The 26,301-nt window shown below is 45.4% G+C and overlaps 1 protein-coding gene across 2 annotated transcripts in view; it reads left to right on the top strand.

The window, feature by feature from the left end:
* CARD11 (caspase recruitment domain family member 11) overlaps positions 1-26,301 on the top strand; it is a 94,800-nt gene that overhangs the window by 30,217 nt on the left and 38,282 nt on the right. Inside the window, exons 2-9 of one of the 2 annotated variants that reach the window (XM_083711333.1) lie at positions 13,215-13,431; positions 14,154-14,291; positions 15,105-15,427; positions 16,478-16,657; positions 20,865-21,017; positions 22,136-22,261; positions 22,747-22,941; positions 24,156-24,323. In XM_083711333.1, the coding sequence (XP_083567459.1) occupies positions 13,230-13,431; positions 14,154-14,291; positions 15,105-15,427; positions 16,478-16,657; positions 20,865-21,017; positions 22,136-22,261; positions 22,747-22,941; positions 24,156-24,323 (1,485 nt within the window). In that variant the 5' untranslated portion in view covers positions 13,215-13,229. Of the gene's footprint in view, positions 1-13,214; positions 13,432-14,153; positions 14,292-15,101; positions 15,428-16,477; positions 16,658-20,864; positions 21,018-22,135; positions 22,262-22,746; positions 22,942-24,155; positions 24,324-26,301 lie in introns of both variants that reach the window. The other variant, XM_083711332.1, reaches the window with a different exon arrangement.

The raw sequence follows: 26,301 nt of genomic DNA, 5'->3' as shown, positions 1-26,301 counted from the left end.
GACCACCAGGGAGACAAAGATGCCAGAGTTGGGGCTGGAATACAGCCCTGTTTCACAGCACTCTTTCTTTCTTTTTCTTTTTAAAATAATTTTTATTTGGTTTTACAAGCGTAAAGTTAGAACAACACCAAATAGATATCCACATTTATAAATTTCTCTGAAGCTCTAGACTTCCTCCCATCCCCTTCATGGGTCTTATTGTCAACTGCACATTATTTCATATTCCATATTTTGTATCTGTCCGTATTGTCCCTAATAATTGTTACATTACAAGTATTATTGAAATGCTGCTAATGTTTCCATCTGCTCACAGTGGTCTCCTAAATAAGTTATATTTTCCCCCCATTCTTTCTTAAAGCTTTTGTCCTCTTGGTTCCTGAGCTTTCCGGTCAGTTTTGCCATTTTAGCATAGTCCATCAGCTTTTTAGCATAGTCCATCATACGAAAGCTCATACCAAGAACTAACTCAGTTGGTCTTTAAGGTGCTACTGGAAGGAATTTTTTTTGTTTTGTCCATCAGCTTGGTTTGCCATTCCTCTCTGGTCTTCACTTTGTCTTCTTTCCATCTCTAGGCGAGTAAGATCTGTTGCTGCATACATAAGTCTTTTCTGGTCCTTCGGGATATCGGTACCTACAGTTCCTAATAAAAAAGCTTATGGTTTTTAAAAATAAAAGTTATTTTAATTTTTTTTTAAATGTCCGGCCCCCCACAAGGTCTGAGGGACATTGGACCGCCCCCCTGCTGAAAAGGTTTTCTGACCCCTGGCTTAGGGGCTGCATCCTGGAAACGATGCCTTATGAGGAACGGCTAAGGGAGCTGGGCATGTTTAGCCTGGAGAAGAGGAGGTTAAGGGGTGATATGATAGCCATGTTCAAATATATAAAAGGATGTCACATAGAGGAGGGAAAAAGGTTCTTTTCTGCTGCTCCAGAGAAGCGGACACGGAGCAATGGATCCAAACTACAAGAAAGAAGATTCCACCTAAACATTAGGAAGAACTTCCTGACAGTAAGAGCTATTCGACAGTGGAATTTGCTGCCAAGGAGTGTGGTGGAGTCTCCTTCTTTGGAGGTCTTTAAGCAGAGGCTTGACAACCATATGTCAGGAGTGCTCTGATGGTGTTTCCTGCTTGGCAGGGGGTTGGACTCGGTGGCCCTTGTGGTCTCTTCCAACTCTATGATTCTATGATCCCAGCCCCATCCAAGGTTCAGAGAGCAGTGAAAACAGACATTTAGGGCTTTAGAAACCAACAGCTTGAACTGGCAACCAACACAGCTGTTTTAAAGCAGGAGTCATATTAAATCTTAAACAGATCTAAGCAGTGGAACTTTCCGTGTCATCTTCCAGGACAGCCTCGCGCATTGCCATAATCCAGGCTGCAGGTCACCAGAGCGTGGAGGACAGTGGCCAGGTCATCGGTACGCAAAAAGGGGCCACAGCTGTCCAGCCAGCAGCAGTTGGGGGAAACGTTGCCCACAGACCAATTGCAGACACCTCTGGGTCCAGGTCCCCCCTTGAAGAACCCTGTGTGCATGTGAGCGGACACTGCTTGCTGATGCTCTCAAGATTGTGCATGTGTGAACTGGTGTTGAGCCCATGCACACCCACCTCCATTGACCATACAGTGCAAATTGCTAGATGTTACTCTGTTGAACTCAGGTTCACCCCTAAAGCCAAGGCCACTCCACATATCATGTGTTTGCTGCAGTATGTTTCTGAAACTGCTGGAAGCCACAGGAGGGAGAATTGCTCTTGTGTTCAGATCCTCCTTGCTGGTTTAGCCCTGGGGCATCTGCTTGGCTGCTGTGAGAACAGGATGCTGGACAAGATGGGCCTGATCCTGCAGGATCTTCTGATGTTCTTATAATAGCTGTCAACGTTTCCCTTTTTTTCGAATAGGATTCCTCGCAAGAAAAGGGGAAAGTTGACAGCTATGGTTCTTATTATGAATTAGGAGGGAATTATATAGTTTTGTGGAGTACAGTGGTACCTTGGTTCTCAAACTTACTCCGTTCTGGGAGTCAGTTCAACTCCTGAAACTGTTCGAAAACCAAGGTGTGGCTTCCGATTGGCTGCAGGAGCTTCCTGCACTCAATCGGAAGCCATGTCGGACATTTGGCTTCCCCAAAATGTTCGGAACACTTGTGGCATTTGGGAGCCGATTTGTTCGGCAACTAAGCCCTTGGAGAACCAAGGTATTGTACGACTGTATTTCTTAATGAGATGCTTTCCTTGTTGATTATTTAGATTTTGTTATATTTTGTAATTATGTAATGTTCTTCCCCCATTTTGTGAGCCGCCTAGAGCCAATGGCGTAGGGAGGGGGCAGAGGGGGCAGACCACCCCAGGTGCAACTCTGGGAGGGGTGACAAGATGGCCCCTGCCTCCCCCCAGCTGTAGAGTGGCCAAGGACGCCCGCTGTCTGTAAGGGCACCACTTGCGCAGCGTCCGTACGGGCTGCCGCTCTCATGTGCCGTCCATGAGCGGTATCTCGTACGGCCGATATGCGCAAGCAGCATCCCGTATGGGATGTGGTGCATGTGCAGTCCGTGTTCCTAGAGCACAATTTGTTGTGGAAAGGCATCGTGCAAATAAATGATGTGGATGACTTCCATTTGGGAGTGGTAAGATTTCCAGCAATAAAGTTGGGGCCTAGTCCATACCTTCCAATGTTCCACATGAAGATAGGGAGATTTTATTCTAAAGCAAGTGACGGTGTGACCACATTTGGAATACTGGGTGCATTTCCAGTGGCCTCGCCTCGAAATGGATATTGCAGTGTCGGCAAAGATTCAGATCAAGGGGATGGAGGAAAGGCTGAAGCATTTGGGACTTTATAGTTTAGAGAAAAGGGAACTCAGAGGCAACATGATAGAAGTTTGCAAAAGTATGCAAAGCATGTGGAAATCAGATAGAGAAAAGTTTCTCCCTCGCTCATAACGCTAGAACTTGCAGACAATGAAGGTGAATGTCGGAAGAGTCAGGATAGATAAAAAGAAGGACTTCTTCATGCTGCACATAGCTACGCTATGGAATCAGTGCATACGGGAGCTGGTCCTTTGTCTCTTTCTGTTGCACTGTCAATCATCCCCCTCTGCTTTTCTCCTCTTGTTCCATTGCTGTTAAAAGTGCTACCGTTTTTGAATGTTTTGTTTTTAAAAAATGTCTCTCTGCAAAAACCACAAGCGATGCAAGGCTGGCAAATTTTGGTAGGTGCGTTCACACTTGTGTCACATGTTAAATGTGGAAGCAGATGTCCACATTGGCAAAGGCCGTGTTTGCCACCACCTCCATTTTTCAGATACTTATCAAGTTGTCAGCGAGGGTCAGCGCTGCCACTGTTCCATATGCTGCCGGAGCTATCTGCAAACTCAACTAATGCACCAATTCCTAAACTTTATTATGTTTGCATCCACTATTCTGATTCACCAATATTCAGGAGCCTTCTGTTTTTCTTCTGAATTTTAAATGTGGCTCCTTCTGCACTCCAGTGCAGCTGTACTGAATGTACAACTTGGCTGCCAAGATAGCTAGCTGTAGAGTTTGTGCCATGCCATATATCTGGTGAGGCAGTTCTAGAGACATAGAGAAAGCTCAAACCTAGTACAGTCGTACCTTGGAAGTCGAACGGAATCCATTCCGGAAGTCCGTTCAACTTCCAAGTTGTTCGAAAACCAAAGCGCAGCTTCTGATTGGCTGCAGCAAGCTCCTGCAGCCAATCGGAAGCCGTGGAATCCCTGTCAGACGTTCGGCTTCCAAAAATATTTTGCAAACCAGAACAGTCATTTCCGGGTTTGCGGCATTCGGGAACCAAAACGTTCGGGAACTAAGCTGTTCCAAAACCAAGGTACAACTGTAGTCTGCTATTTAGCAACATTTCCCCTTCTGTCTTGTCATTCAGTGCAGCAGCACTGAAGTGCAGAAGGAACTGTGTTTGATGTAGTAGCACCAGAGTGCGGAAGAAGCTACACCCAAACTCCAATCAAAGTCTGACGCTGTTTAAAAATAGATTAGAAACTGAAAGTGTACTTACATTATTGTTTAGCTTGAAAAGCGTAACTAACATCCTGATCGAAAATGCATTTACTTTGAAGTAAGTCAATCTTTGCTAAATCCAGAGGCTACAAATCTATCTAGTCTCATTAGGGACATGAATGGGTGAACCAGGAATATAAGACAACATTCTTATTCTTTTCTTTCTAAAATGGTGATGTACACGTCTTTCTTATTTTTTTAAAAAATGAATCATTGATTTTGGAGAGACGGGGGACATGCGGTACCAGTTGTTTCTGGGCACACCTGATGGAAATACTCAGAAGTTGTGCAATAACATTACAGGAACTCATGTGCAGGGCCGGATTTAGGTTTGATGCAGCCCTAAGTTACTGAAGGTAATGGGGCCCTTGATATGTCCAGCTGTCCTTTGCCATCAACAAATTGTCACTGTTTTTGTGTGTTGAATATATGCTATATGGTAATTTATGGACCTCATAAGTATCTAAAGCCATTTGCACATAACAAAATATGTATTTTATCAAAGTAATTGTTGAACTAAAATACAACCAGTCCTTTCAGAATGTAGGCACCCTATATATAGAAAGTGATATTTTAGGGAGCAGGCTAGCAGGCGGGGCCCATGACTTACCTCATAGGAGCCTACACAACAAAAACACTGTTGCTGTATGTAGGTTTTATTTTATTTGTTTTTTATTTTACATTTTGGAAATGTACATCCAGGTTTTTTCCTTTAAATTTTTTTGGGGCCCCCAAGAGAGTGGGGCCCTGAGCTAGAACTTGCTTAGCTTATACGTAAATACGGCACTGCTCATGTGCAGCTCCGGTACAATTCCATGTGTTTTGCACAGGAGTTCTTCCCTGGGGGATTTCTGCCCTGCAGCTGCAATGCAAAACATCGTTAAGCAGAAGGAAGGCTCATAGAAGGAGCCATATCTGCTTGACAGAGCGCATGCTCTGCACTGTGCTGTATCCTCTGGGTTTGGAAAGGCTCCTGCATGAGGGAAACCTTGCAAGAGGTCTGCCCTAAGACTAGGAAACAGCAGGAGCCAGGATACGTTTGGTAGCTGCGTTGATTTACCAAATACACGGTTTAGCACTGAATTGAAACAAGTGGCAATTGGGTTTTCCGTGGATTGCTGTTTGTTCCGATTTAGCACTAAAGATCAGGTTTTCCCAGAGAGAGCGGAAGGGCAAAGGCAAAACTGTTCAGACCCATGAACGGCACAAACAGAAAGCCGTTTGGACCCCTGCTTTCTAGGCACAAGACAAGCCCTAAATGGAACCTCCAGAGGCAGAGGCAGCTTATCTGTAAATACCTGGCACTGGGAGCGAGCAAGTTAAGACCATTGCCTTCATACCTCTCCTGTGAAACAAGATGTTGGATTAGATGGAGTTTTGATCTTTGATCTGATCTGCCAGGGCTGCTCCTACTGCAGCTGCGGAGCTACTTCCTGCTTTGTTTAACAAGGCTTACAACTGAGGAAAGCTATGCGGTTGTTAGACGTGGATAATTATTCCAGCGTGGGTGCAAGCAAGCTCTTAGTGGGATGGTTAAGTTGATGGGTGCTGCAGCAAACCTGTTTGCTGGTGGCATTGCATAGAATTGAAGGTTTCGGATCACTGCCCAAACCCTCTTTTTTTATTAAAAAAAAAACCAACACAAAACAACTAAAAAAGTATTAAATTAGCTTGTGGTATCATTTCCTGCCCTTTTCCTGTCTTCATCAGTCTGCTTCATTAGCATTTTGCCACATTGGGGTGGTTTCCTGTGGAGGCGGAACTTCGCTCTATAACTCCAAATAATTTACAGAGAGATATGAAATACTTTTGCTGTTCTCTTTAATAAGGCCGAGAGCAAATTCTCACCGGCATCTCTTAGGTATATGTGTTTGGGCAATTCTCCCAGTTAATGATATAAAGCATTCATATTTATTAGGTGTGGAGTCAATAGAATTAAATTCCATGCCAAGATCTATACAGGAACATCTCCAATTTAGCTTTCTGGTTGTTAAATCACGGCCGTGAACCCGCCATGTAGTACTCTGTGTGGCCACATATGTGCCTTTATGTTGTGTTTTCGCTGTGACCCACAGCCCTCTCCTTTTTAATTTTGCTGCCCTTGAGCTGCCTGTGGGAGAGGCAATGGTGCAATTGCACTGTAGCTTTTCCACCCCATTTTCTGTTTTTTAAATACAGCAGGCCCCAAAGTGACACGGGGGTTACGCTCCAAGGGTCTGCACAGGGCCGGATTTAGGTTTGATGGGGCCCTAAGCTATTGAAGGGACGCAGGTGGTACTTTGGGTTAAACCCACAGAACCTAGGGCTTGCTGATCAGAAGGTCAGCGGTTCGAATCCCTGCGGCGGGGTGAGATCCCGTTGCTCAGTCCCTGCTCCTGCCAACCTAGCAGTTCAAAAGCACATCAAAGTGCAAGTAGATAAATAGGTACCGCTCTGGCAGGAAGGTAAACGGCATTTTCGTGCGCTGCTCTGGTTCACCAGAAGCGGCTTAGTCATGCTGGCCACATGACCCAGAAGCTGTACGCCGGCTCCCTCGGCCAATAAAGCGAGATGAGCGCCACAACCCCAGAGTCGTCTGCGACTGGACCTAATGGTCAGGGGTCCCTTTACCCTTTAAGCTATTGAAGGTAATGGGGCCCTTTCTATGTCCAGCTGTCCTTTGTCAACAACAAATTGCCACTTTTTTTGTGTTGACTATATGCTATATGGTAATTTATGGACCTATAGGTATCTCAAGCCATTTGCACATCTTGCCATGCAACAAGTCCATGCAGAATGTAGGCACCCTATATATAGAAAGGAGCAAACCAGTGATATTTTAGGGAGCAGGCTAGCAGGCTTACAGAACAACCAGAAAGCTAAATTGGAGATGTTCCTGTATAGATCTTGACTTACATCATAGGAGCCTGCACAACACAAAACACTGTTGCTGTATGTAGGTTTTATTTTATTTGTTTTTTTATCTTATATTTTGGAACTATGTTTTTTTTCCTTTAATTTTTTTTGGGGGCCCCAAGAGAGTGGGGCCCTAAGCTATAGCTTGTTTAGCTTATATGTAAATCTGGCACTGGCTCTGCACTTGTGCAAAGCCAGTAAGACCTCTGCAACCGCCCTGCTCACATGCGTTTGACCATCTCTGCCTTACTGGACAGGTCATGGAAGGTCTGTGGAAGGTTGTGGGTGGCTCCCACAAGAAGCAAGGTGGGGGGCTCAAAAACTCTTACCTTGCTAGGTTTTGCTGCCACAGAAAGAGTTTTAAGCCCTCTGCTTTGCCTACTGGGCTCTTTAAAGGTTTATGAGATCTCATGTGGCCTTCACGAGATCTCGCCAGATCTTGGATGACACCTTCCAACCGTCATTCCCACTCCCCAATTCTCCATTTATTTATTTCCACCACCCACGCAAAGTTTCAGTTGCATAAGTAAATGTGGTCTAAACCACTGAGCCTCTTGGGCTTGCCAATCAGAAGGTTGGCGATTCGAATCCCTGCAACAGAATGAGCTCCTGTTGCTCTGCTCCAGCTCCTGCCAACCTAGCAGTTCAAAAGCACACCAGTGCAAGTAGATAAATAGATAGCGCTGTGGCAGGAAGGTAAATAGTGTTTTTGTGAGCTCTGGTTTCCATCATGGTGTTCCGTTGCACCAGAAGCGGTTTAGTCCTGCTGGCCACGTGACCCAGAAAGCTGTCTGTGGACAAACACCGGCTCCCTTGGCCTGAAAGCGAGATGAGCGCCGCAACCCCATAGCTGCCTTTGACTGGACTTAACCGTTCAAGGGTCCTTTACCTTTACCTTTACCTATTGTATTGTTGCCCATGTGGCATGTAAAACACAACAGCAGTCAAGTACCACATTCCTAGAGTGAACATGTTTACACATGGGGAGGAATGTTTATCCAGCCAGCAGGTAAACTTCCTGTTTCCTTCTGGGCTGGGACAGACTTCCTCTGCATGTGACTAGAGGTGGGTGTGGCCTCACCTGTGCAGGTAATGCCAAAAGCACAGGGCAGGGCAGCCATCTCTCTCTTTTTTACTACATGCATCAAAGAAGCAACATCTGCTTAGCCAAAGATGCTGGACAGAGGGACTGTCTCCTTATGAGGTAGTTTCCAGGTGTATGTTACTTTTCTAAGCTAAGTCTGCCTTCTGGCATCCGATTGTGAACAGAATGTGAGTAAACTCTTTTTATACAGTGGTTCCTTGGGTTACATACACTTTGGGTTACATATACCTCAGGTTACAGACTCCGCTACCAGAAATATTACCTCGAGTTAAGAACTTTGCTTCAGGATGAGAACAGAAATCATACAGTGGTGGTGCAGCAGCAGCAGCAGGAGGCCCCATTAGCTAAAGTGGTGCTTCAGGTTAAGAACAGTTTCAGGTTAAGAACAGACCTCCAGAATGAATTAAGTTCTTAACGCGAGGTACCACTGTACTTTTATAGAAGACTGTGTTGTGTCTTATCTTTTATGAGGGAATAAGGGGGAAATACCAGAACAGCTATTATAGAGGCTTTAGTGAGCCTGAGCAAACGCATCCGCTGTGAGTTTAAAAAGGGGAATGTTACTCTGCTAAATTGTGAACTTGTTAACACAAGTTGGAAAGGCTATAATCAAACAACATATGCTCTCCTGCATCCCTGAACATTCCCACAGCCCACACCCCAATCTCTGAGCACCAAGAGATTCCAGGGGTTGCTATGCTTTCCCAGAGCTTGGTTCCTTGGAATGAAGGTCAATAGAGACAATGGAGTCTGAATAAATGGTTTCATTTACACACCTACACAACCTCAGCTTAGGATGGAGGTGCTCAAAGCATTCACACCCCAAGAGAAAGAATCATAGAATCATAGAATCCTAGAGTTGGAAGAGACCACAAGGGCCATCGAGTCCAACCCCCTGCCAAGCAGGAAACACCATCAGAGCACTCCTGACATATGGTTGTCAAGCCTCTGCTTAAAGACCTCCAAAGAAGGAGACTCCACCACACTCCTGGGCAGCAAATTCCACTGTCAAACAGCTCTTACTGTCAGGAAGTTCTTCCTAATGTTTAGGTAGAATCTTTTTTCTTGTAGTTTGGAACCATTGCTCCGTGTCCGCTTCTCTGAAGCAGCAGAAAAGAACCTTTCTCCCTCCTCTATGTGACATCCTTTTATATATTTGAACATGGCTATCATATCACCCCTTAACCTCCTCTTCTCCAGGCTAAACATGCCCAGCTCCCTTAGCCGTTCCTCATAAGGCATCGTTTCCAGCCCTTTGACCATTTTGGTTGCCCTCCTCTGGACACGTTCCAGTTTGTCAGTGTCCTTCTTGAACTGTGGTGCCCAGAACTGGACACAGTACTCCAGGTGAGGTCTGACCAGAGCAGAATACAGTGGCACTATTACTTCCCTTGATCTAGATGCTATATTCCTATTGATGCAGCCCAGAATTGCATTGGCTTTTTTAGCTGCCGCGTCACACTGTTGGCTCATGTCAAGTTTGTGGTCAACCAAGACTCCTAGATCCTTTTCACATGTACTGCTCTCAAGCCAGGTGTCACCCATCTTGTATTTGTGCCTCTCATTTTTTTGCCCAAGTGCAATACTTTACATTTCTCCCTGTTAAAATTCATCTTGTTTGTTTTGGCAATAAAAAGAAGGTTCTTTTTATTGTATGTGGTGGTCTTGTAGTAAGGTTAAAGCTTATTAGGAAATGATATACAATGAAATGAAAAGGATGTTTAAAATAACATTTGTAAAAACAAACAAACCCAGAAGCCTTTCTCTTGGGAATTATAGGGATAGAACTACCTAAATTGTATATAAATTTATTCATGTATGCGACTACAGCGGCAAGAATGTTACTTGCCCAAACATGGAAAGAAGAAGTCCCAGCAAAGGAGGAATGCATACAAAAATCTATGGAATATGCAGAAATTGCGAAACTTACCGGAAAAATAAGAAATCAAGATAACAAACTTTTTATAAAAGAATGGAAAGGGTTTACGGAATATTTACAAACAAACTGTAAGTGAATAAGAACATTGGCAGGATTATTGTAATAACTTGCAGTTTTATAGGAGTATATATTTAAAGTAGATGAATAAATGAGCAGATTAAGTTACTTTGGATTTGCAGAAGATATTAAAAATAAATTTAAGGAACCTCAGAAAGAGGGGGAAGGAAGTCAAGTTTTAAAATGTCAAAATGACTGTAAAATCAGTGAAATGTATATATCTGGAAAGTATATATATATATTTTTAAAGAGAGATCTTACTTCTCCATTTGGTTTCCAGGGAAGCCCCCAACTCACAGACTTGGGTCCAGCACATAGCAAGACACATCTCTGTGTCTCCATCTTCCAGTGGCGTCCAAAACTCAGACACACTTTTCTCTCACGCACAGCCCTGCTTGACCTATTGTTCTCCACCCTGGTATGGTGCGGCATCCCAACGTATATTGTTCATTGATGTATATTGTGCTCCAGGAGGCTCCGTTTGATTGGAATCAAGTATACCCTTCTAGAGATAACGCAAAATAACATCGCTTCTGGCAAATGAGCCACCATAGCTGCGAGAGGGCCGCGAAAATTTGTGTCCCCAGCTTTCCAGACTCATCTGCTATACAAATCCAAAGGGGCACATTGGTTGCCAGAGGTGAAACATATTGGCATTATTTTGACCTCTCCTACCCCACTATGTGCAACCTCCAACAAGGAACCCTTCATTTTTAAGCAGTGAAACAGCTGGACTGCAGCCCTCTCACAGATTCCTTCATTCACAATGAGTGCCCTTAGAAGCTGTGGTTTTCCTCTGCCTTTAAACTGGGAGACCCCAACTATTCTTTGGGTCTCTTGATGCATGCCATTGTTGTTGTTGTTGTTGTTGTTGTTGTTGTTACCCCACCCATCTGTCTGGGTTTCCCCAGCCACTCTGGGCAGCTACAAAAGATTAGAAATACATTAAAACACCAGTCATTGAAAACTTCCCTAAACAGGGCTGCCTTCAGATATCTTCTAAACGTCAGATAGTTGTTTCTTTCTTTGACATCTGATGGGAGGGCATCTTCATATTTCTTGAAGTGAAGTATTAGGCCTAACCTGCACTATGTGGCTGCCTGGTGTATAGAGTGCTCTCCCTCTCCTTCAACACACAGACACACACTCCATGGAGTGCAGTTGCTGTTTGCTCCTGGAAAAAAGAAACCAGAGTTCTAGCTGCAAGCCGATTTGTTCAAGCAGAAGCACATGTGCATTTGGCGTGATCTGCAAGGAAGTTAGTCCCTATGAGAGATGCACTGGGGGCAAAATTGCTCCACTCTTTCTCATCCCTGCAGTGGAGAACTTTGAAATCATAGGCATGCAATAGATCAGGAGTGACCAACTCCCAAGAGTCTGTGATCTACTCACAGAGTTAAAAACTGGCAGTGATCTACCCCCACACACACACTTTTTGGGGGGTTCAGGTCATAGTGGTTGAGCTTTTTTTAGGGGAGCCTAAGATGTTGAGCGTCTTTGAGGGGGAGCCAGTGATCTACCACAGATGTCCGGTGATCTGCCAGAAAATCACGATTTACCTGTTGGACATGCCTGCAATAGCTGAATTAGACAAGGCTGATCCACAAATAAAAGCTCCTGTTATATGCTAAGCATGGTGTTTGTGTGTGTGTGTGTGTGTGTGAAATGCCCTAAAGCAAGCAAACCCTTTGCTGTTCTGGTTATCTTCTTTTAAGACATGCATATGACATACCCCCCCTCTCATTTTGAGTCAGGCCACATTGATGACTTCACACCTGCGGTTTGCGACCAACGCTGAGACGTTTCCATGACACTCGAGTAGTTTTCGCAAGGTGTCGCGTGTACCTTAAGTGGCACTCAAATCAGAGGCTATAGAATATAGAATATTGTCAGAGAGCAAATGTGCTAAAATTGAAATGTGTTAGGAGCCTTTTGAATATCTTCTTGCAGCCTTGCTTGAAGTGAAGACAGCTTCCTTTCACCCAAGGAAGGAAGGAAGGAAGGAAGGAAGGAAGGAAGGAGGGAAACTTGCACTACAAGGGATCCAACTTGATTAAGAATAGCTGTAGAAATAATAACACACAACAATCAGTTTAGTCGCATGAATGTAAAACCAGAAATGTTACAGCAGCAGAGGGCCCAGCAATTCTGGATCCTTATCAATAAAGGAAAATTAAAATTAAAATTAAAAACATGTTTCCTCAAACCAATCTTTCTTCGCTTCACCTCTCACCACTTGTCTGTGTTGTGTAAGATGTTCAGGCAAGGCTATCAATTATCTATGCCTTGGGGGGGGTGTTATTGGTCATTATTGTTTGACAAATGACAAGTGTGTTTTTATACAAAACATCCGACAGACAGAACATCTATCTAAAAAAACCCCAGCCCACCTGCCCCCTGAAATATAGACCCTTACTCCTGGTACAGTAGAAAAAATATTAAAAACAATTTTAAAATATCAAAATCCATCAAAATTTCCAGGCTTGTCAAAAACTTACTAGAATCATCAACAGTATTAAAATCCTACTCCAGCCTCCTCTCTCCCAATTAACCTCCATCTCCAAGGCTAAGTGATGGGAGGGAGTGCAGAGGAGAAATCACCAGGGGCTTCCCCTGTCAGGTTTGGTCCCTGAAATCTCAGGTCCTGGGACGCTCCTGACCTGGCAACCCTAGCAATGGTGGATATTTTTGGAGGGCTTTTGGGATGAAAATGTGGCAACACCTGCCAAGATGCGCCCTCGTGCTTGCTGGTGAGGCTGAGATAAATCACCAGCCCTAGTTCATATAGAAGCAGAGTAACCTTTCCTGATAAAATTCATGTGCACCTTCTGTTGATGCTTTTTACCAACAGGGTACAGAACTTCCCTAATTACCGTATTTTTTGCTCTATAAGACTCACTTTTTCCCTCCTAAAAAGTAAGGGGAAATGTGTGTGAGTCTTATGGAGCGAATGCAGGCTGTGCAGCTATCCCAGAAGCCAGAACAGCAAGAGGGATCGCTGCTTTCGCTGCGCAGCGATCCCTCTTGTTGTTCTGGCTTCTGAGATTCAGAATATTTTTTTTCTTGTTTCCCTCCTCCCAAAACTAGGTGCGTCTTATGGTCTGGTGCGTCTTATAGAGCGAAAAATACGGTATTCTCTTCGTTGACCTGTCCATCCTCTTCTTCTCACCATCGTTTTCTAGGGAATAGAATCAGAAATGGATGATCTCAGTATGGACACCCTGAAGGATGAAGTGGATGCCCTCTGGGAGAATGTTGAGTGCAATCGCCACATGTTGACCCGCTACATCAACCCAGCCAAGCTGACCCCTTACTTGCGCCAGTGTAAAGTCATTGATGAACAAGATGAGGATGAAGTGCTCAACTCGCCAATGCTGCTCTCCAAAATCAACCGAGCAGGTACAGCCAGGTGCCCACAGCTACACTGATTCGGACGTTACAATGGCACCAGTCTTCTGTCAGAACATTTGTACCAAATTCAGGGTTCCTGGTAGGGTTACAGCAAGTGAAAAGCTGACCCTGGGTACATTGGGAGAGACATTTAGTGTTTTTGGGAACTTTAAATTGCATGTTGGGGAAAGGTTTGCCATATTCCTAAACCAGGACACACCAAAAGCTGTTGAGCTTTTTCTGGACAAATCCCAGAGCTGTTGAGCTATTTTTTACAAAGACACAAAAAAAACCCCCACAATTTTTCAATTGACTTGCCTAAGATCCAGGACAAGCACTGCCTTTTGAACGCCAATTTCGTCTTTGAAATCCAGACATATAGCAGCCCTAGGAAAGGTGCTTTAGCTATAGAAGGAGACACAGGGAGACCTAGGAGACTTCTAAGAGACCTCTAAAAGACCTAGGAAAGGTGCTTTAGATATATAGAAGGAGATACAGGGAGACCTCTAAGAGACCTCTAAGAGACCTAGGAAAGGTGCTTTAGATATAGAAGGAGATACAGGGAGACCTGGGAGACCTCTAAGAGACCTAGGAAAGGTGCTTTAGATATAGCCATTTCAAACTTTCTGTGCCACTTTTGTACACCCTCTTCAAATTATATTGGAAAGTTAATGAAACGAGAGTTCTCCTCCCTCTTCTCATCCAGATGTCCTGTCTTGGTCTCCCTCTAGGTCGGCTGCTGGACATCCTCCACACGAAAGGAGAGAGGGGCTATGTGGTTTTCCTAGAAAGCCTAGAATTTTACTACCCAGAACTGTACAAACTGGTGACAGGGAAGGAGCCGACACGGCGATTTTCTACCATTGTTGGTAAGTTAGATCCAGCCTTACCAGGGCTCAGTGGGGGAAGCAGAATCATTGCAAGGAAAATCATGAATAAAAAGGTCTGCATGAGCTTTCCCGGTTCTTATGCAGAGCACCAATGGGGCCAAGACTGGCAAAGTGGGGAGGAGGATCAGAGCAGCAGGACAATCAGGTGGGGAAGCTGTGTGGTTGGTGGTCCCTCCAGATGTTTCTCAACTACAACTCCCATCACCCTTGACCATTGGCCAGGCTGGCTAGGGCTGATAGGAGTTGGAGTCCAGTGACATCTAACCCTGCCTTTCTGAATCAATCCAAGGGTCCTTCCTCTCACCAAGCATCCTGCACCCCCCAGTCTGGGGTCATGGGGTTTGATTCTCCAAATAAATCTAAGGTTATCTGAGTGTTGGGAGATTAAGGTGATGACCACCAACTTGGATGGCTTTAGAAGAGGACTAGACAAATTCATGCAGGCGAGGGCTACCAATAGCTGCTAACCATGGTGGCAATGTTCTGCCTCCAGGGTCGCAGGCAGTAATGCTTCTGAATACCAGTTGCTGGAAACCTCTTGTGCTCGGATCCTGTTTGTGGGTTTCCCATAGGCATCTGGATGGCCACTGTGAGTACAGGATGTTAGACTAGGTGGGTCACTGGCCTGATCCAGCAGGCTCCTCTTAGATTCTTCTGTTTTGTTTGGACCAGAGGACTCTGGTTCTCTCTTCATCACCTCGATCCATGCTCTGCTACTCACTTTCTGCAATGTAACCCTGTCAAGCCACGTAGCCCTGGTACCCTGTGTCCGTCTCCTTTCCATTTCAGTAGAAGAGGGTCACGAAGGCCTCACCCATTTCCTGATGAACGAGATCATTAAGCTGCAGCAGCAGGTCAAGACCAAGGATGCTCAGCGCTGCGAGCTCCTGGCCAAATCCCGCCAGATGGAGGATGAGCGGAAGCAGCTGAAGCTCAACCTGAAGGAGCTGCTGACCTTCCAGGAGAGGTACAACAAGATGAAAGAGGAAAGGAACAACTACAACGACGAGCTCGTCAAGGTGAAGGACGAAAACTACAACCTGGCAATGAGGTATGCCCAGCTGAGCGAAGAGAAGAACATGGCGGTGATGAGAAGCCGGGACCTCCAGCTCGAGGTGAGAGAGGGATTTCGGAAAGAGAAGAGGGGCTGTTTTGACTCCACATCTGACTGCAAATATCTTCTTTGCCCATTTGTCAAAGACAGAAATGGAGAACCTACAGCCCTCCAGATGTTGGGCTCCAACTCCCATCAGCCCCATCCAGCATAGCCAGCGATGATGGGAACTGGAGTCCAACCAAATCTGCCCTTATACTGGTTTATGAATCATTCCATCAGGCTTCAGGGAACCAGATCCCTCCCATGGTGGCAGCCCAGAATCAGAGAAATTATAAATGCTCTTACCAAGCAATATATTCAATAATTCACAGAGAATGACAAAGGAATGCAGGCTTCCCTAATAATGGCGTTGCTCCAAGTAAAGTCCCTCCCCCCATCTCTCTTATCCTACATCATCCCTGGGCTTTCTGTCTCTGAGATTTCTGTTTGGCTACTCTCACTGCACGTCTAGTCCTGGGGGAGGCCCCCCCCCAAATGCTCTCCAAAGACGCTGGGTCTCTCAGCTGTCTTTCCCCCAGTGTTTCTGCTTCCTCTTCCAATATTTCCCAGCTTTCCCCCTCTACATTCTCTGAACTATGTCCTTCTTCAAACCACTGTTCTAAATCTATACTGTCTTCTTGTTCTCAGGAAGGTTCAGGAGAAGGGGCACAGCCCCCACCGTTCCTCCTCAGTCCGGCCCTGACACATTCTCTCCCAAAGGACCCACGGGAACACTAGTTCTGTTAGAAAACATGGTGATCTCCAACTGAGAACTACTAGCACTCTCACAAAACTATAGTTCCCAGGATTCTTTTGGGGGAAACGACAACAGTTAAAATGGTATAAAACGAAGACACATTCGGGGTTTTAATAAACCCAAAGTCCAAAAGCTGAATGAATCTGATGTCTTTAGGCAGGGCTTCTCATCAGTCACAATGTTCCGCCTTTTGAAACATAGGCTGTGCACACCATTCATCAGTGTGGAGTCTAGTTTTAGGGGACAAGCGTTTATTTGATGTTTCTTTGCTTATTTCCCTCTCTATCACACACATTCGCTCTACACTGGTAGATTGACCAGCTGAAGCACTGGCTGAACAAAGTGGAAGAGGAATGTAAGCTCGAGAGAAACCAGTCCCTGAAGCTCAAGAATGACATTGAAAACCGGCCAAAGAGGGAACAAGTTCTGGAACTGGAGCGAGAAAATGAGATGTTGAAGACCAAGATCCAGGAGTTACAGTCCATAATTCAGGTGAGAAAGGATTAATTTCTGGCTGGTTATTTTTATTAAATTTATATAACGCCCTTCATCTGAAGATCACAGGGTGGTTTACATAATAAAAATACATAATGAAAACACAAAAGACCTATCATAACAACAGCAACAGCCAACAGCCCCCTTCCACAAACACATTTAAAAAGCAATAGATTGTTTAACCAGCCCAAGGCGTGGTTCAGCCCAGACACTGAGCTCCACCTCTGAGGGTCTGCTGGCGGTTCCCTCACCGTGAAAGGTGAAGCCACAGGGAACCAGGCAGAGGGCCTTCTTGGCAGTGGCACCCATCCCGTGGAACACCCCTCCACCCCTGTTAGATGCCAAGGAGGTAAAGAACTACACAACTTTTAGAAGACACCTGAAGGCAGCCCTGTACTGGGAAGTTGTTTGACCTTTTCTTGTGTTTTTATAGGTGTTGGAAGCCACCCAAAGTGGCTGGGACAACCCAGCCAGATGGGCGGGGTACAAAGAATAAAATTGTTCTCGTTATTATTTATTAAACCGTAAAATAAAATTTAAAAAATTAAAAAATTAAGCAAAACATATATTTCCTGCAACACATTGCCGGATTCAATTTGTTCACATTATTTCAATCTACATTAGTATGATTCCCCTGGCTTTGGGTGGGGATAAGCGAGTAATAAGCAGAGAAGAGCAAAATGGGAAAAGAATTTTTGTTGGAGTGTAAGAAACTCTTTAACAAGGTTCTGATTTTTCCCGTGATGACATCAATGCTTTTTTTTTTTTTTTGAAATATCAAATGTCAGATTCTTTTTTTCTTTTTAAATGTTCTTCTTCAGTGTAGCTGCTTTGCTCGTGCCCTAAGCATGTGCATAGCTTGCCTCTCGGGTAACCCAGCAACCCTCTGGCTCATTCACTTTCGGCGCATTCCACCTTCCATCTGAGACGACCCTCCCCATATTCCCTTCTGCCATCTTCCCGGGAGATGCCTTGCAACTAATAATTTGGAAGAGTGAGAGCGTTAATCAGTTAATCAGCATGACTAACTTGAGCTTAATCACAAGCTGGAAACAAAGCAGTGAAGAAATAAAGTTGTAATTAATTGGAGCCAGACAGATTGGCTCACCCAGGAGTGCAGTAGAGAAACAACTACACAGAGATATGCACGTCCCCCTTGAACTCAGCGGGACTTAATTTTGGGGAAAAAGAAGTGCGTAGGATGAAGAGTTCTGTGGGGTTTGGATCTGAGATCTCATAGCAGAGCAGTGGATGGCTGTGTCAGGGACTTTAAAAAAGCGAACGCTTTTTATTCTTTGCTTGTCACGTATCTGTACCTTTCAACTCCTAGTTTATGGGATTATTTTTGGACACCTGAAGGGAGAGGGGGGAAGAGTCGCGAAGTGAACATTTGTTCTAGTCGGCAGCAGGGAGGATGACTTCAGGGACTGTTCACAGTGTAATTTTCCAGAAACGTGGAGGAGAGGGCTATTGATGGCTACTAGCCATGATTTCTATGCTCTGCCCCCAGTCAGAGGCAGCGATGCTTATGAATCCCAGTTGCTGGAAACTGAAGGAGTGGAGAGTTGCTCTTGTCCTCAAATCCTGCTTGCAGGTTTCCCTTAATGGGCATCTCATTGGGCCACGGTGAGAGCAGGATGCTGCACTAGATGGGTCACTGGCCTGATCCAGCAACTTCTTCTCAAATGGCTCTGCACAATTTAAGAACCTCTCTGCTTGTGCTTTCAAACCCTGCTCTGTGGGACAAAGGATACCTTTTTTGTTTGTTGACATTTTATTAATTTTCCAATTAATAGCAAGAACAATACAAAATCAAAAACCATGGTTTTTTTGGTTGACTTCCCTCCCCTCCCCCTCTTGATTCCATTATATTGAACTTATTCATGCACGTCCATAAAAACTTATACAGTCATTACCTCAGGTTACAGCCGCTTCAGGTTCCGGTTTTTCAGGTTACGCACCCGCCGAAACCCGGAAGTACTGGAACGGGTTATTTCCAGGTTTCAGCAGTCATCCATGCGCAGGAGCTCTAAATTGCACTTTGCGCATGCGCAGAAGCGCTGAATCACAACCCAGATGCACAGATGTGGGTTGCGAACGCTGCAGGTTGCGAACATGCATCCCACATGGTTCACGTTCACAACCTGAGCGTTCACTGTATTTTTAACAATCCAGTTTTAAAACCTAATGGACAAAGGACACATTTGAGGGCTTATCCGCATACTGCCTCCAGGATAGAAATAATGTAGCCCTCCTGCCCGGTGGCCATTTTAAATCAATCTAATAAATGAATGCACATCCCGCAACCTTCTGCATAAATACCCTTAGAGTAGCTAACCAAATCTGACCGTGTGAGCGATGACGCATCGTCGTATCATTGTTCCGAGGAGCATTATTGGGGGGGGGGAAATGGTGCATGTCCTTCTGTGGGTTGGACACAGTTTGTCCTCCAGAAGCCCCTTACGGGTGATGCTAGCCTACGTTTGGTAAAGCCACACAGAGGGGAGCTGCTGTCACTGCAAAACATGGGTGGCGGCAGCCCAGAAAGGTGAAGCAGCGAGTAACTGAACCCATCTTTTGCCCCCTCCCAAAACCCTGTTTGGCGGAATGTTCGAAAAGTCAGAGCTTTCTGGCCGTCTGTTTATTGATTGACCTTGGATAAAGAAATATATGACAAATAAGACTGATGGTACAAATTGCTGTAAGAATCTATTGGAGAATATATAAAGAACAGAGAAATGGTGGCAGGTACATTCACTATCAGAATATCAGAATAAAATCATACGACGGGAATTGACAGGAAGCCCAAAGCTTTTATGATATTTTTTGTTAATAATTTTGGTTAACGCTCTTTGTTAATAATCGCATAAAAAGCAGCATAAATACAGCTGAATACAGCCGAAGCTTAAGGTTTATAAATATGTAAGAAAAGATAAGTATATGTTTTTGTTTTTCTCTTTTTTATGTATATGATTGAAATTTTAATTTATTTTATGAGATGTTCTATATATATGTAATGTATTGCAAGATTATTAATAAAGATGGGGGAGAGAAAGAAAGAAAGAAAGAAAGAAAGAAAGAAAGAAAGAAAGAAAGAAAGAAAGAAAGAAAGAGCTTTCTGCCCGTTTCTGTTTATCACACTAACGGTGACCACCGGACGTAGCCTAACGCTTTAGAGCCATAGTCCAGTGGGAGAGAAATCTGCTGTGACCCCAAAAGGTCCCAACTGCAACCCCTCAGGTAGGGCTGGGAGAGACCTGCTGCCTGAAACCCTGGAGAGTTTCTGCCAGTCAGTGCAGGCCATACTGAGCTAGATGGAGCAAGGATCTGAACTCGGAGAATGCACCTGCCTGTGTCTCTTCAATTATAGACTCCTGCAGGCTTTTCTACACCTCCTCTGTGATTATATGCACCCTGCAATCACCTGTCCTGGCGTCTGAAGATGGATGTGTTGGTAAACAGCCTGTAAAATTTTCTTCTTAAAAGAGCAAAAATCTCATAATGCTTAATAGCAGGTTTAATCTCGCAGCAGCAGCAGCTGCTCCTCTGCCTGCCACGCTGAGATTTTACTTCTAGCCTGAAGAGCGTGTTGAAATCTGAAGAAAAGGAGCGCATGGGTGCATGCTCTCAGCAAGCTTTTTAAAAACCCATTCCTCCCAGAGGCAAAGATGTGACAGTGGCTTTCGCTGGCAGGGACAGGTACCTGGGCTGAGTGGAGCTTATGCTTTCCGAACATAGAGCATGATGTGTATCTCTCACTGGGATTGCATGTGCACAGATACCCCCTGGGAAAGGGGGTGGAGGGTTGGAGAATGCAGGAGTGCTTAGGATGGCGCATTCGCACCGCTTGTGTCATGCACATCCATTAAAGGGGGCTGGGAGAGCTTTGGCAGAACCCACTGGGATCCGTGCTAAAAGGACTGTGATCATGGCAGTGCATGTTTCTAGATGCCCTCCAGATAGGATGCAGGCTAAAATATATCAAAGGCTATGTTATAAAATATAGCACGGAAAAGCAATATTTACTTTGCCCTGTGAGATTGGCACGGGGTTTCTTTGTTTGTTTTCCTGAAGATGCCTACAATCTAAGGAAAGATCCACCTTTCGTTTTCTCTCCCTGTGATCCGTGTCTCTTCTTTCCTTTCCCTGTTCCTTCCACCCACCACTGGCCTCTATCTACGCCTTTTGCACAAATGTCTTTCAGGCTGGGAAACCCAGCTTGCCGGATTCAGACAAAGCCATTTTGGATATTCTAGAACACGACCGCAAAGAGGCCCTGGAGGATCGCCAGGAGTTGGTCAACAAGATCTTTAACCTTCAGGAAGAGACCCGCCATGCGGAGGACCTCCGAGATAAGGTGAGGGGGAAAGCAAGAGGCTCTAAGAACAGAAGCAGGAAGCTTAATCTAGATCTAGCGGTTTGGCGTAGGAGGTGTGGCGCATCCAGCAAAGTGCCCAATGGCATTCTTAGAGCCAGGGCAAGATTTCCATTCGCATCAAAACCAGAACTGTGGGAGAGCTGAAAAGAATTATCATTGCCCTTGCTTGGCAACTCTTTTGCACAAAGCCAGCTGCTGTGTTCTGTCACACGTGGTCCCCTCTTCCTCCTCACTAACACTGTTCATGAAATAATGTGTTTTACTGTGTTAGGCTGCAGGCAAAGGATCGACAGGCTGGCTTTCTGTCCTCACTAAGCCCCTGAACATAACACCATAGGGCTATTTGTCTGCCATCTTTAGTAAAGGTAAAGGGACCCCTGACCATTAGGTCCAGTCGTGGCCAACTCTGCGGTTGCGGCGCTCATCTCGCTTTATTGGCCGAGGGAGCCGGCGTACAGCTTCCGGGTCATGTGGCCAGCATGACTAAGCCGCTTCTGGAGAACCAGAGCAGCACACAGAAATGCCGTTTACCTTCCCGCCGGAGCGGTACCTATTTATCTACTTGCACTTTGACGTGCTTTCAAACTGCTAGGTTGGCAGGAGCTGGAACTGAACAATGGGAGCTCACCCCGTCACGGGGATTTGAACCCCTGACCTTCTGATCAGCATGTCCTAAGCTCTGTGGTTTAACCCACAGCGCCATCCATGTCCCATCTTTAAAAGATGCTTAATTATTCCACGAGCAGCATATAACATTTTATCTTGTTGGTTATCCAGCAATATGATACTCATTTTACACACTGTGCAAAGGATGCCCCAGTTATGCAGCCTACCCCATCAACAGCAACAACAACATTATTATGGTACTGCTTGACCAACTCTTCTAATGGAGGCACTGTCTGCAACGAGGCCTTGCAAACAGATTTCAGAGAAATACCAAGGCCATGGGACTCAGTACCCCCCAAACCCTCTTGCCTCGCTGCTACCTGGCGCCCTGACATGCGGAGATAGATCAGCAGGGGTTCCCCGCTTTGGAGCAGGCTAGCCCTTCATCGATCGCCTTGGTGCCCTGTGCTTATTGATTGATTCCTTTGTAGTACCTCGAGGAGAAACAAGAACTGGAGTTGAAATGCTCCACTCTGGGGAAGGACTGCGAAATGTACAAGCATCGGATGAACACGGTGATGATTCAGCTGGAAGAAGTGGAGAAGGAGAGAGACCAGGTACTTGGAACCACAAGAGTTGGGGAGGGAGGGAGAGAAGTCAGGGAAGGAATCGGAGTGGGAGCCGAGCAGAGAGTTCTTACAGGAATGTTTGCAGCTCCCGTTTTGGGGAAGAGGGAGGCAAAACATTTTGTGGAACGATGTCTCCCTGTCAAGCGTGGAAGTATCCTCTCCTCGCCCAGTGGCCTCAGGGTCAAGAAGAACAAACAGTTCATATTTTATGGCTTTTTATTCCGCCACCTGGTTGCAAGCCAAAAGATCCATGTCTCCACGCTAGGTTGTCTATCTTAACGTTTTTATGCATTTATATGCCTTTCACACTTTTAAACTTAAAATCCATTGTTGTATATTGTTTTAAATGTTTTGCTATTGGGATTGTAGTTCCATTTGTGTTTCTCAAGCTGGTCTCTGACCGTAATAAATTTCACGTCATATGAAGGGATCTGTGCAAGAACAAATTCATCCAACTCTCTTTGCTTTCAAAGGCATTCCATTCGCGGGATGAGGCGCAAGCCCAGTATTCCCAGTGTCTGATTGAGAAGGATAAGTACCGGAAGCAGATCCGGGAGCTTGAGGAAAAGAACGATGAGCTCCGAATCGAGGTGGTCCGGAAGGAAGCCTGCATCTTTAACATGGAGTGCAAACTTAGGCGTCTCTCTAAGGACAACTTCTTTGATCAGGTAGAGCCAGTGGAGGTTCTTGCTCTGTGTCACATCACACATTGAAATTTTTTTTGGGGGGGGTATGTTTACAGCCAATATTTGTTTAAGTGTGCAATGAGAATCCTAACGTGCGAATGCAGCATCCATGCACCTGCAACCCTCAGGAATCCTTCCCTGGGTCCCAGGTCAAGAATATCCTCCAAGCAGGGTGGCACTGACGAAAAATGGGCAGGACTAGGAGAGGGCTCTGGGAACATCTTGAAGCAATCCTAGAACTTGTCAGCTCTGGGACATTAGCCCATGGTCCATATACAGTGGTACCTCGCAAGACGAAATTAATTCGTTCTGCGAGTTTTTTCGTCTTGCGAATTTTTCGTCTTGCGAAGCACAGATTTTGGAAAAGCTTCAAAAATCACCAAAGTCTTCAAAAACCTCAAAAAAGGCTACCACCCCGCGTGCTATGAGTTGCTCCTCGAAGTCAAGTCGCAACTGCACCCCCAGTATGCACCCTGGGTATTAACGGTTTTAAGAAAATGGAAACAAACTTGCAAGACGTTTTCGTCTTGCGAAGCAAGCCCATAGGGAAATTCGTCTTGCGAAGCAACTCAAAAGACGAAAAACTCTTTCGTCTTGCGAGGCATTCGTCTTGCGAGGTACCACTGTATTTGGAACTCTCCTTCCTTGAAGGTTTTGAATGGCAGAGGGTGGATGACCAGGGAAGATTTAGATGAGATTCCTTCATTGCAGAAGGTTGGACTAGATGACACTCAGGGTCCCTTTGGACTCTACTATCTGGGGCTGGTGGGAGCTGGAGTAGAATAACATCTGGAGGGCCACAGGCTCCCCACCAGTGCACTGGGTGAATTATTTTGAAGTGCAGTATTCGAATGCTAGAATCCTAGAGCCCGAAGGGACCTTGGAGGTTGATTATTCCAACTCCCTGCTCAGTACAAGACGCTGCAGATGCAGGATGCAACCACCACATCCCAGATGGTGGCCAGCCTCTGCCTAAATCCCATTGCCTGCTGGGACCACCACTTCCACAGCTGTTACCATTAGGAAGCTTCTCCTAATCGTCTCTTGGTGGCAACTCTACCATGTCTACACAGAATTGAGTCCTACTGAATTCAAAGAAGCTTCCTCCCAGGTATGTGAGGTTAGGACTGCAGTTCTAATTAGGGAGCCACATTGAGCTCTCCGATCACTAAAGTCTTCCTTCCGTTTGCTTCCAGAGCTTACCAAGGAATCTGCCCCTCACTGTGATTTCTCGAGCTCCCAGCCCCAGGATCAACGGCCAGGAGGCAGACGATTCCTCAACCTCTGAGGAGTCTCCAGACGACAGCAAGTTCTTCCTGCCCAATCAGCCTCGAATCCGAAGGATGAACCTGAAGGGAATCCAGGTATGTTCCAACACAAGGCAAAATTCTCAGAGGCCCAAGGTCATGATTTAAGACCTCTAAGATGCCCTTGGTCAACTTAGTACTCTGCAAAGGTTTCAAACAACAATTCCCAACAGCCCCAGCTGGCTGGTTGAAACTGGTGGTACTCCAAAACATCTGGAGAGCGCCAGCTTGGGGAAGGCGATACTGGGGCATTTTCTGCAGGGAATCATCTTGAGGGTGTCAGGAGCTCAGCCTACCCTCGAATAGGACCCTGGTAGAGACACATGCCCGACTGGCATGTTCTCTCCCTCCTGGTCAATCATTTGGGAGCTTCATAAGCTTTCTTCAGCCCGAACATCACAGCGACTGATGCCAACCGACACCGGCACACTTAGGGATCCGCAGAGTTTGCGCATCATGCATAACAGACCTCAGTAACTCAGCATTTTGGCTAATCTACTTTATTTACATATAAACACACACGGAGCACTGCAACATGGCTCCCTCTCTCTCTAGCATCAGACAGCAAAGAGAAAGAACAAAGGACAATAGTCCCACTTCATGGAACACAGTCACACAAACATCCAGTCGCAATTACTTCCCACTCTGTGGAGTCAAAACATACACCGGCATGTGATAGACAAAAATCCCATGACTGCAATCATGGAGCAGGAATTCTAATATCGGGTAGGCAAGCATGGATGCCATGTTATTGATAATATCCTGCCTTTTGGATGGAGAATACAGGAAGTGCAGATAGAGGACCCAGGGCTTTTTTCAGCTGGAACTCACCAGAACTTAGTTCCAGCACTTCTCAGGTGGGCACCATTGCCATTATAAGAGAACAAGGGAGGCATTCAAGGTGAGCTGCAGCACCTCTTATTGCAATGAGCATACCTGGGTCAAACCTACAAACAGCTGTCAGTATGGTGCAGTTGGGCCAACTCTGTGGAGAACCATATTTTGGGAGTAGGCAATCCATTCCTCTGTTGCATTCTGTGGAATACAGTGTTTCTCTGGCTTCTTGATAGTTGCAATAGCAAAAAAGAAGAAAGAAAGGCTGGAAAATTGGAGTGATCCTTTAAGCTCCAGCGCAAATGGAAAAGCTGATAGACAGCAGAAGGCTGATGGAAAAGTTCCCATTGGGTGGGAAGAATAATAGGGAGAAGACAGCCAAGATCCAGAGGAAAATTAGCTACCTAATTCAGAGTTAAATTAAACCTTGTCTTTTTTACTCATTCAAGTGTACAGGGAAACGTGCTTGAAGTCCTCGATTCTGCTTGATTGACTGAATCTTCTGCCACTGTGGGAAACTGCAAAAAGTTTCACTAAGACAAATTTAGCCACAATGGGGGGGGGGGACAGGGCTTTTTTTAGATTTAGGGTTCCATTTAAAACATTGCCAGGATTTACCACATGGGTAAGCAAACTGAGACCCAGTGGCCGGATCTGACCCAATCACCTTCTCAATCTGGCCTGCAGACGGTCCAGCAATCAGCGTGTTTTTACATGAGTAGAATGTGTGCTTTTATTTAAAATGCATCTCTGGGTTATTTATGGGGCATAGGAATTTGTTCATTCCCCCCCCCCAAAACAAAAAAATATAGTCTGGCCCCCCACAAGGTCTGAGGGACAGTGGACCGGCCCCCTGCTGAAAAAGTTTGCTGACTCCCTGATTTACCATAATCTGCTAGCCTACTCCAGTTTGGAGTTCTCTACCCACCCACCCCATGCCTTGATGATCTCATTAGCACACATCCTACCCAAGAGGTTTTCAAAGGGGCTGTGGCTTGGATGTCATGGTTTAAGGCATTTAGTTTGCACTCCATTTTCTCTTGAGACAGACGGATGCCAACAACTAATAATTTATTATTTATACCCAGCCCATCCGGCTGGGTTTCCCCAGCCACTCTGGGCAGCTCCCAACAGAATATTAAAACATGATAAAACATAAAACATTAACAACTTCCCCAAACAGGGCTGCCTTCAAATGTCT

This window comes from Podarcis gaigeae, assembly GCF_964106915.1.
Source record: "Podarcis gaigeae genome assembly, chromosome: 14".
In the NCBI taxonomy this organism is placed as follows: domain Eukaryota; kingdom Metazoa; phylum Chordata; class Lepidosauria; order Squamata; family Lacertidae; genus Podarcis; species Podarcis gaigeae.
Note: the sequence above shows the minus strand (reverse complement) of the source record. Positions and strands in the feature narration are given on the sequence as shown.